General features: G+C 32.4%; 1 protein-coding gene across 1 annotated transcript; it reads left to right on the top strand.

Moving 5' to 3' along the window:
• The first annotated feature begins 7,547 nt into the window (after positions 1–7,547).
• On the top strand, positions 7,548–10,208 carry LOC145086419 ((-)-beta-pinene synthase, chloroplastic-like). Its single transcript, XM_079024169.1, has 7 exons — positions 7,548–7,793; positions 7,968–8,241; positions 8,346–8,721; positions 8,902–9,114; positions 9,212–9,350; positions 9,444–9,692; positions 9,858–10,208. The coding sequence occupies exons 1-7, from the start codon at positions 7,578–7,580 to the stop codon at positions 10,152–10,154; spliced, it is 1,764 nt and encodes a 587-aa protein (XP_078880295.1). The 5' UTR covers positions 7,548–7,577; the 3' UTR covers positions 10,155–10,208.
• Positions 10,209–11,672: the final 1,464 nt, after the last annotated feature.

Below are 11,672 nucleotides of genomic sequence, written 5' to 3'. Positions count from 1 at the left end.
ATGGTTTTCATATTACTACCGAAGGGGACACGTATATTAGTGACAGTACACTAGTAAATCTAGACGAACCTAACAACTATAAGGAAGCCATGGCAGGCCCGGAGTCTGCTAAATGGAAAGAGGCGATCGACAACGACATTTAGTCCATGTATGACAACCAAGTTTGGAATTTAGTTGACAATGTGCCCGGACGTAAGACGGTTGGGTGCAAATGGATCTTCAAGAAGAAGACCGACGTGGATGGGAATGTGCACACGTATAAGGCGCGATTGGTGGCGAAGGGCTTTACTCAAACTCCCAGAGTTGACTATGATGAGACCTTCTCACCAGTTTCCAAGATAAAATCTATTAGGGTGATGCTAGCCATTGCTGCATTTCATAGTTATGAGATATGGCAGATGGATGTCAAGACCGCTTTCCTTAATGGCAAGTTGGTTGAGGATGTTTACATGGCTCAGCCAGAGGGTTTTGTCGATACAAAGCATCCTAATAGAGTGTGCAAGCTTGAGAAGTCCATTTATGGACTTAAGCAAGCATCTCACGGATGGAATCTTTGCTTCGATGAGAAAGTCAAAGAGTTTGGATTTGTATGAAGTGAAGATGAATCATGTGTATATGTCAAGGCCAGTGGGAGTATAGTTAGCTTCCTCGTTTTGTATGTTGATGACATACTACTCATAGGAAACGACATCCCGACTCTGCAGGAGGTCAAGTCCTGGCTCAGGAAGTGCTTCGCTATGAAGGACCTCGTAGAGGCTTCCTATATTTTGGGAATAAGGATAATGAGAGAACGAAGTAAGAGACTAATAGGACTTAGTCAGAATACTTACTTGGATAAAGTACTAAAACTTTTTAGTATGGAAAACTAGAAGAAAGGAGAACTACCGATACAGAGTAATGCCAAGTTGAGTAAGACTCAAAGTCTGAGTACCGAAGCCGAGATAGCAGAGATGAGCCGAGTACCTTACACTTCTGCAATTGGCTCGATCATGTATGCTATGACTTGTACTCGCCCTGATGTGGCCTTTGCCTTGAGCATGGTCAGTAGATATCAAGGGAACCCTGGCAGAGCCCATTGGATTGCAGTTAAGAATATCCTTAAGTACCTTCGGAGGACAAAGGAATGGTTTTTAGTCCTTGGAGGGAGTGATGACTTAAAGGTGCGAGGGTATAGTGACACCAGCTTCAAGACCGACATAGACAACTACCGTTCGCAGTCGGGTTGGGTCTTTACCCTAAATGGAGGAGCGGTGACTTGGAAAAGTTCCAAGTAGGAAATTGTAGCTGATTCAACGTGCAAATCAAAGTACATTGCAGCGAGCGAAGCGTCAAAGGAGGCGATATGGGTGACGAACTTCATTGGTGACCTTGGAGTTGTACCCGCCATAAAGGAGCCTATGGAAATTTTCTGTGATAATGAAGGAGCGGTTGCCTTGACCAAGGAACCGAGGGATCATGGTAGATCTAGGCATATCGACAGAAAGTATCACTTTATTAGACATTGAGTAGAAGAAGGACACCTCATGGTTAAGAGGATATCATCACAAGATAACCCAGCAGATCCTCTTACGAAGGGACTGAGTAGGGTTAAGCACTTGCAGCACGCTAGGAGCATTGGGCTGAAGGATGATATTAGTTTGGATTAGATAGTTTAGAAACATGTAATTGACATTTAGTGATTAAATAAAGGAGTATTATTTAAAAGTTTTATCTTATGTTAATTGTTTAAATATTGTTTCACTTTGCATGTTTTGACTTCTAGAATAATTGAGTTTATTAAGAATAATCGAATTATTCAAACAGTCCACAATCGTTCATATGTTGGAAGTAGGTATGAATGAAGATTGTCATGAATTGGGGTGTAGATTGTCTAAATGTTGTTAGACATATCAAAGGTTTGCTACAACGTTCATGAGTGCTTATGAACAAGTTTTGAGCATTGGAATAAGCCCATTCTTGCTAGAATCAATTTATGGAATGTATCGCAAGTGATCGCAAGACGATAATATCATATGGTCTTAAAACCAAGATATATGGTTTATTGTTTACTAATTGGTTGTGCATTGATAATGAGAAACCGCATCAGTAAATTGATGTCATAAAACGCATTGTTGTGTATAATTGATTAATGAATAGTAAATGCATATAAGTCGAAGTTTATCTGTTACTTTTATCCTAAGAGGGTAAAAATGATATCATGGCCACTCGATGATTTGATTTGACTTATGTGTCGGGCCCGATCAAGACTGAATTGATGTGTTCAATTAAGTTCTATGTCAAATAAATCTGAGATCGAGAGATAATTGCTAGACAATAAGTATGACACTGTTTCATGAGATTGTCTGCACGATATCAAAACAGAGGACTATACGATCCCTTATCTAAAGGACAAGTTACTGATAAGATTAGAGTTCGACAGCGTCTTTGAGAGCTACGATTGCTAATCGAGTTGTATGTTACATTTGTGGTTACTAGACTTATCCAAGTGGGAGACTGTTGGATTAGTGTCTAAGCCCGTAACCATATTTGGTAAATACTTGACCCGGTTATGCATGATCCTTTTGGGTTGCCTTCACCAAAGCAACTTGACTGGAGAAATAAATAGAGAAAGACGTTATTATGATTTATTAGTATGTTATAAGAATAATATATTAAAGGAGAAATCATATTTGTTTAATTAATATTGGTCAATAATTAATTAGGAATTAATTTTGGTATCAAGTGTAATTAATTAAACTAGAGGGGCTGAATTGTAATTATGTGATAGTTACAAAATAGGGCAATGGTTATCCTTGTAGAAGGATGGACGAATTCAAGGGATTGGATATCCTTGAAATCGTCCATATGGTCCAAGAGATAAGGGTTATCAAGGCTTATCTTATGATTGCTTGGTGGGCAAGCAACTAGATAAGGATAAGGACTGAAACCCTAATCTCAACCCTATATAAAGACCCCTGTGCCTTAAGAAATCATCCCACTTGCTTCTAAGAGATCCCTAGGCCGATTTCTACCTCCTCCCTTATCTCTCTATAGCCTCTTCAATTGCTTGTGGTGTTTCTGAGCCATTAGAGGCACTACACTTGTGGTGCTTGCTCTCAAGACTTAGGGTTTGAAGATTTAAGTTGTTATTGCAATATAACAACAAGCGGTATGTGATCTAACCTTATATATGACTTTCGAAAATGGCAAGCTACATTAGGGTTTTATTCATGTGTTCATAATGTTGTGTATCTAATAGTGAAAACATAGATCCAAATCTAGGGTTGCATGCACACATAGGATTGTTTGTATAAAACCCATCAGTCTTCTCACTATACTTACCTGAATGGCATTTACTGTGCAACCGGATGGTCTTATTTGTGTTACTAACCGGAGGGTCTTATGTGCTTATACTAAGATATGTGATATTATGTATTTTGTCTTTGTGATTTATGTTGTATATTATTTCAGTGCATTTATTGAGATAGGACCAGAGGGTCCAACCCGATCCGTGAGACCGGAAGGTCTTCGCTGAGACACATGACCAGAGGGTTCTTATCGAGATATAGCCATGAGGGTTCTTATCGGGAAGAAATGGTTAATCTATGAACATATTCGACACAGGAAACCCTAATTTAAAGAGTCGATGGACTTTCAGAGTATTCGAAATAACCTACTTAGGGAGAAAAAGAATATAATAATCATGTAAATCGCGAGGGAGTTAACAGTGGCGACAATTACAAGTCGATTTCTTGAGCACAACACCAGTGGAGTAGCCCTAATCATAGGTCGTTTTCGTTTTCGTTTTGGTAATTCTTTAATGAAAGCGTAGAAGAAGGGCACTAATATAAAATATATTATGCCCCATGTTTATTTTTTATTTTTTATTTTTTTTTAATTTCATTTTTGCACACTGAAATATGAAAACATAAATTTAAGAAAAATGTTTTTCCTTCTCGTAAATCATTGATACTTTTCAAGATATAACATAATTCTGATGCTAAACTTTTTTTTTCTCAGTAATAACATTGATATATGTTGTAATCTGTCTGTCATTATTTTTTCTAGTATTGAAATTTAAATTCTAAACACTAAATCCTAACATATCCATAAATCCTAAACCATACATCTAATATTATTTTAATCTAAATCAATGGTTTATTTATATTTTTAAAACAAAAAAGTAACATATTTATATTTTTAACCAAAAATGACAATATACTTTTTAAGATAACCCTAAACATATTTATAAAGTATTTAAACTAAAATCGAAACAAACTTCTATTTTAAAACGTCAACAACAACACGTTTTTATTTTTTAAAGCCAAAAACCAACATTCTATCATTCTAAAACTAAAAGATTAACATATCTTTATTTTTAATCTAAAACAATAACAAACATAATAGATATTATCACGGTAAATCATACTTGGTGATACAATGTGTGTTCATTGCAATATGACATTTTCCAAAGGAAAACTATCAGCCGTCCGAATCAAACTCAAAGTAATCATCGGGTATCCTACATACTAAGTATATATATATATATATATATATATATATATATATATATATATATATATATATATATAATAAAATCATGTCAATACTATTTTTTGAATTTAAGAGTTTTATTTTGGGGTAAGCAAAAACTAACGTACTAAATGAAAATCCAAATTACCGTAAAAACAATATAGAAAACCGCAAAAACAAACTTAATAAAACACTAAAGCATATCATATCATATGAGTAATCAACATGGGATGTCAATCGTTAAACACTAATGATATATCTATTCTAATAAATTAATGTTCTTTATTTTTTTATTTTTTTTTTATTTTTATTTTTTTTGTCTAATGTTATACTCTTATTCAATTTGTCAAATGTTATTTTATAGTTATTTTCATTCAATTTTTTTCCACATATCATTTTATGAGTTTTTTTATTTAATGAATTTCACAATATTTTGATGTAATAATTACAATAAATTAAGTAATAAATGAATATCAACTTTATTAACGGATTTACCATCTTATTTCAAAATAACCAAATTAAACCTTATTAATTTATTTTGTTTATTTATTTACATTTTAAAGATAAAAAAAATCAATTTTAATAATTCATTATTTTTTATTTTCTTATAAATCCAAAGTTTTTAAATATTTAGACTTTTATATTTGATTTTTTTAATTAACTCATGTAATAAATGAATCTTATACCTAGTTTTATATATATATATATATATATATATATATATATATATATATATATATATATATATATATATATATGAGAGTTTAAGTAATAGATCTCATGTGTGACTTAACTTTTTTTTTTGAACGGCAAAGATAAGCATTCATTAAAGGAAGCCAGTAGGGAGCTGGACAAACACATTACATACAGGAAATGTATTAAGAAGGAAGATGAATAGATGGAGATAAAACAGTCTAGACTAAGCTAATGTTGATCTAGGAATTTGAATTGGAATGGTTAAACCAGAATTCTCCATGTGAGAGCTAGAATGTTTGAGGCATAGTCAATCTTTGATTGAAGCAACACCAACATGATAGTACGTCACTATGTGCAACTCAATCTTAACCACTATTCTCAAACCGTGGGGATAAAGCAAACAAATAATTGATGATGGATTTTTTTTTTATAAAAAACAAGTAGTTATAGTTCCGTTTTATATACCGCACCGAAAAATCCACACTACACCGGGGGCGGAACACAAACAATAATGCTAGAGGGGCCGAAACTTAAACTTCACACAAATTATATAAAGAAAATTAACCTATGATTACTATATTTTCATTTTAATATAAATTACATGAAAAAATTAACAAACATTAAATGAAAATAATAATACATTGATTTTTTTTAAAAAAAAACTGATATTTTGATAAAAATAAAAAAATAAAATAAAAAACTAATAATCTATAATTTCTTTACCACTCCAAAGGTAATGTCTTTTATATATTAAAATTTGGTCTATAGAATCTTTAAAAACTAATTTAAGATCGTATCTATTTTTTTAAAGCTTGAAAATTAACCGTCTTTTCAGAACTAAATAGATTTTGAAATTAAGAATTATTTGTAAATTGTAATATATCTACAAACGTAGATAACACTATTTGTTATTATTAATAATCTGTACTTTTATAGCTATGATAGAGGCTACAAGCTTGCATATACACAGCTAGATTACTTGTTCCAAAGTTTTTACTGCATTACTAAGTCACGTCATATTAATATTCATATAACAATTTTTTTTGAACTGGGTTCATATATACAAATGAGATCTATTAGGTTTAAGCAGCTGAAAGAGAAATAGAGGTGATACGTACCTCATTCCGACGGAGAGGAGAGCACGAACAATAGAAGCAAAACTTTTGTCGGCATTTGGCTCCAACAACTCGGCGATGATAAAGGACAAGAAGTAGGTGGAGAAGAGATAACTAACCTGGCGAGGAGAGAGCAAAAGGCCTGATAAGTTGCATTGCGGTGGTCTGATGGAAGAGTTATGTTTTCAAATGAAAATCTAGCCTGAATATTCTGATTTCAGTCGGAGCGGTGGTGATAACATTTAGGGTTTTCTTTTGTTTTGAAGATTGGAGTTTGTAATTGTGTTTTTTGGTATTTGTATAGAGTTATTACTTAGTTTCCAATGTTAATTTTGTGTTCGATCTAATAAGATTCATTATTCCTACTTAAATTATGTTTCCTTTGATAAGATATTATTTAAATTAGTTTTTGATTTGCTTAACTTTTCTTAACTAGACAACGATAGTTATGATTTTTTTTAATTAGAGAACATAATTACTTGTTTTTAGTAGATAAAAATCTAGAGGGGCCGATTAGTTTTGATTTTCAAATAATTAGTATATGATTATTAATTTCATAAATTCTAATATTAACCGGCTACAAAAGCTGGGGGGCCGTGGCCTCCCCCAGCCCCTGTTCCGCCACTGACTACACTGTTCGTAAAAACCATATACCAAAAGACATACATAATCATTCTATATAACATAGAATAAAACTATGTATTATTGATATCGATTATTAGGTGTTAAAAGCTATAAAAAAAATTAGGTTAATCTTCAAAATCAATATACTTTAAATTTCGAAAATAAGTAAAATATTATAAATAAAAAGAAATTGCTTGAAGAAGTTCAAATTATATTTTAAATTGACATTGATGTTAATAAAAAACTCAATAAGTAAAATATGTTAAGTGAAATTCTTTGCAAATCAAAGGGGTATAATTGAAAGTTCTATTATAATTATGAAGGGATCAAGGGAAGTGGACGTTATTTAATATTAAAATAAAATAACAATAATCAATAAAGAAGAATCAATTTCTTGCGTTTCAGATTTTGTTCATGCATTTACAGTCATCCATAAATGATTAAAAAAGAAAGAATATAAAAAACGTTGATGTAATGAAGAAAATTAAAATATAAAACAAAAGTGGCTTCTAGATACGTTTCTGAAAACATGGTTCACGCTATGAATAATATATTTGATTGATCCAAGATGTAAACCTCAATATATACCATTCATAAAGACTTAACCAAACAAACAAAAATAACATTCTAATGGCTTTAATATGGAAATTTTCTTCTCCGTTTATCCTTTCGAATAGTTCTTTTCATCAAAGAAATATTCTTGTCTGTGACATGCGATTAATTACTTCACAGCAACCCATAGCACTTACAGATGTTACTAAGCCAACGACTCTCAGAAGATCAGCAAATTATCAGCCTTCGTTATGGTCGTATGATTATGTTCAATCGCTTGGTAGTAAATACACTGTGCGTGTGCAGATAACATTTAATTTAAAGTGTCTTTGTTTTCAAGTTTCAGTATTTAAATTAAAGTGTATTTGTTTTCAAGTTTCAGTATATTAATTAATAATCTCCTAGCTTTGTTCTTTCTTTGAGCCAACAGTTAAATAAACATATATGCGTGCTTGTTTGTGTTTGTAGGGAGGGAAGTATATGGCACGATTGCAAGCTCTTAAAGAAGAAATAAGAACCATGATTAGAAAAGAGCATGAAAAGGTGGAACATCCATTAAGTGTACTCAATTTGGTTGATGATTTACAGAGACTCGGCATATCGTATCATTTTGAAGAAGAAATAAGAGATGTCTTGGAGAAGTTATATTACAGAAGTCAAGACAAATGGTCGAAAATGGATCTAAATCTCAAATCTCTTTATTTTAGACTCTTCAGACAACATGGATATCATATTCCTCAAGGTATGTAGTAAATTAAGGATCTCCTTATCGTGCTCTTTGGTTCAGTTCACAAATCACAACCTTTAACGTGAATTAATATAATTACTTAACTGCATTGGTTGTAGAGATATTTGAGGACCTTAAGGATAAGCGAGGGAAATTCAATGGGCGCTTCAATGAAGATATCGTTAGTATCCTAAACTTGTATGAGGCTTCCTATTATTCAGTAGAGGGTGAGAGTCTACTGGATGATGCTAGAGATTACGCAACAAGATATCTAAAAGAAAATTTGAAGAACATGGTTGATCAAAATATGTCATCGTTAATAAGTCATGCATTAACTTTTCCGCTTCATTGGAGAGTCCCACGAGTGGAGGCTAAATGGTTTATTGAAGCTTACGAGAAAAGAAGTGGCACGAATTCGACATTGATTGAGCTTGCCAAATTGGACTTCAACACAGTGCAAGCAATCCACCAAGAAGATCTTAAATACGCATCAAGGTCCATGCATATTTTCTTTTACTTGCTAGATAAAAAAAAAAAAAAAACAAAGAAGTCGCAAACAATAACTAGATTCATGGCATATATACACAAATCTTTACGTGAATCTCAGAAGGTTAAGTTTTGTCAACGCGAGGCTTCATCACTAAGTAAATTCAGTGTATCTAATTAAATATATAGGTGGTGGAAAGAAACATCTTGGGAGAAGTTCGGCTTTGCTCGTGATCATTTGGTGGAGAGCTTTATGTGGAGTATTGCTGAAAATTACAGGCCTAACTTTCAAGGAAGGACAACTCTTACAAAGATTTTTGCCATGATAACTACAATCGATGATGTCTACGATGTGTATGGTACTTTGCATGAACTCGAACAATTCACAGACGTTGTGAGCAGGTCGATGTACAATTCTCTTTTAGTCGAGTGTTTTTTTTGTAACTCTTGGAATTATTTGTTTTCAATTTTGTGATTAACAAAAAAATATGTTTAACAGGTGGGATGTCAATATGATCGAGGAGCTTCCACATTATATGAGAATATGCTTTCTAGCATTATACAACTCGATTAATGAGATAGCATATAGCACATTGACAAACAAAGAGTTCTTCATCCTTCCTTACCTTAAAAGAACGGTAATTTTACATCTTACTTATCAAAAATGATATCTATATCATTTCAGTTGTAATATACAATTTGGTATTTTATTTTTATTGTTTGAATTGCAGTGGCATGATTTATGCAACTCTTACCTAATAGAAGCAAGATGGTATAACAATGGATATACGCCGACGTTGAACGAGTTCCTTACCAATGCATATGTATCAATAGGAGCCGGTGTAGTCATCATGCATGCCTATTTGTTAACTTTAACTAGTGTAACTAAAAAAGAATTGGAACATATAGGTAGAGCTGAAAATATAATTCGACATGCATCTGTTATCGTGCGACTCACTAATGACTTGGCCACATCATCGGTAAATTTTATGCTACTATCTTACGGGTTTATTTATCATTACACACTCACACTCAATTCATTTGGTAAATGGTAAAATCACCGAACAAGGGAGCCAAATTATTTGCACGAGTGTGCAAACAATTATGAGCTAGCTAGCATACATAAACTTAATATTGTTTTATAGGAAGAGTTGGAAACAGGGGATGTTCCAAAGTCTATCCAATGCTATATGCAAGAGAGTGGTGCCACAGAAGTGGAAGCAAGAGAATATATAGAACGATTAATCTTGGAGACATGGAAGAAGTTGAATAAAGAACGCCAAAAAATTGGTTCTTTATTTCCACAAGAGTTCATTGAATGTGTAACGAACCTTGCTAGGATGGGCCACTTCGCATATGATGTAGACAAGCATGCTTACTCGGACATGATGAGGACCCATGTATTATCATTATTTGTTAATCCAATCCAAGGGTTAGCATAAACTGCTTTAGCCATAATGTAACAAATGTTGGAATTTTAGGGTCTTTTTCTTATAGTTCCTTTACTTATCAACTGCTAAATGGGTAATTAACTATTGTGAGTATTAGGGTATTTTGTTTGATAACCTCTAAATAAAAAATATTAGGTTACATCCTAATTGGTTAGCATTGAGCATGTTTCATACAACATTGAACCGATCAAAAAAATTTAGGGGTTTCTAAATGGTTAATGAAGTTAAGATTCGCATATGAATCATAAAGAAGTTGAAACATAAATGGTTCAGTTTTATCAAATAACTTCTAACCAAGGGTAGCAACTTAAATTTTTGGTTCACAAATTAAAATAGTATAGAAACCAGAAAATTGCGAACGAGATTTTAAGTTGCTTAGCTTTACATAGTATATTTTCTTAACAATTAGTGAAAATTTAATTATTTATTCATCTATGATATTAACCTAACAATCTATTAATTTAAATAGGTAATTTCTAATTCTTTTGAATCGAGTTATAACCATGTACAAGCCTATATTGTCATTTACATTATGTGTCAAAAAAATGACCACGTCGATCTCCATAACCTTTTAAAGAGAAAAAATCAAAATAGGAGAAGTTAGTGGAAAAAGTACTAAATCTAATAATGAATGGAAAATCAAAGATAAAAATTGGGAATGGACCTTATATTCTTATACTTCCAATAAGTTTTTATACACAAATTATTCTTATATTTGCTTTCAATTAGTCGTATTCTAACAAAACATCACACATAACCACACACATTTTAGCATGAAATCAATGTGACATTTAATAAAATGCTTTGAAATTCAAGCAGACTCATCATGACAACAAAGTAGTAGCTAAATATGTTTGGTGATAGTTACTAGGAAAACTTTTTAGGTAGTTAGAGTGGTTTGACTCACACATAGAGGTCAGAAAAACCCAGATAATATTTGGTTTATATATCTCAAAACCACAAACAATTTCCAACATAAACAACTCTTTTATTATATATGAACAACTAGTTTGTTTGAATGTACTTACAACAGAAAAACATCACTACAAATCACTCACACTCTACACAATTATCCTTACTAAAAGTCACTCTCTACACTAATCTCTCCTAATCTAAAAGAAAAACAAGAACTCTATGATTATAATACAATTCCTAGGCTAAAACTCTAATTAGGGACGAAGATGATAAAACGAGAGCAGAAGTGCAACTAGTATGTGTGTGATATATCGTAGTATGAGAGGTGCATGCACAAACACCAATATATACTTCGGATCTTAGTAGATCAAGTAACCACCCGAATAAGTATCCAACGCGAAGATCCGCGTGTTTCTCCACCTACAATTTTAATAAAGCGAGTCGCAGTCCACTAATTTCCAAAATGAATAAAAATAGTCGACCAAAACTATTAACAAATAACATACCGAAAACAGCTTACCAAAAATAACCATGAACTAAAAAACACTTTCAATAATAAGTACAAACTGATCATTGAAAAAAAAATTATGTGAT

Source organism: Lactuca serriola, chromosome 2, assembly GCF_051521515.1.
Source record: "Lactuca serriola cultivar US96UC23 chromosome 2, Lser_US96UC23_V15, whole genome shotgun sequence".
Taxonomy (NCBI): Eukaryota; Viridiplantae; Streptophyta; class Magnoliopsida; order Asterales; family Asteraceae; genus Lactuca; species Lactuca serriola.
The sequence above is the reverse complement of the archived record's forward strand: the minus strand, read 5'-3'. Positions and strand labels throughout refer to the sequence as shown.

What these genes read in the sequence shown, in the direction of transcription:
- LOC145086419 (XM_079024169.1), top strand. Translation starts at nt 7,578, where the DNA reads ATGGCTTTAATATGGAAATTTTCTTCTCCGTTTATCCTTTCGAATAGT. An exon ending in TGGATATCATATTCCTCAAG is followed by an intron (nt 8,242 to 8,345) that starts GTATGTAGTAAA and finishes CATTGGTTGTAG; the next exon opens with AGATATTTGAGGACCTTAAG. An exon ending in TTCCTTACCTTAAAAGAACG is followed by an intron (nt 9,351 to 9,443) that starts GTAATTTTACAT and finishes TTTGAATTGCAG; the next exon opens with TGGCATGATTTATGCAACTC.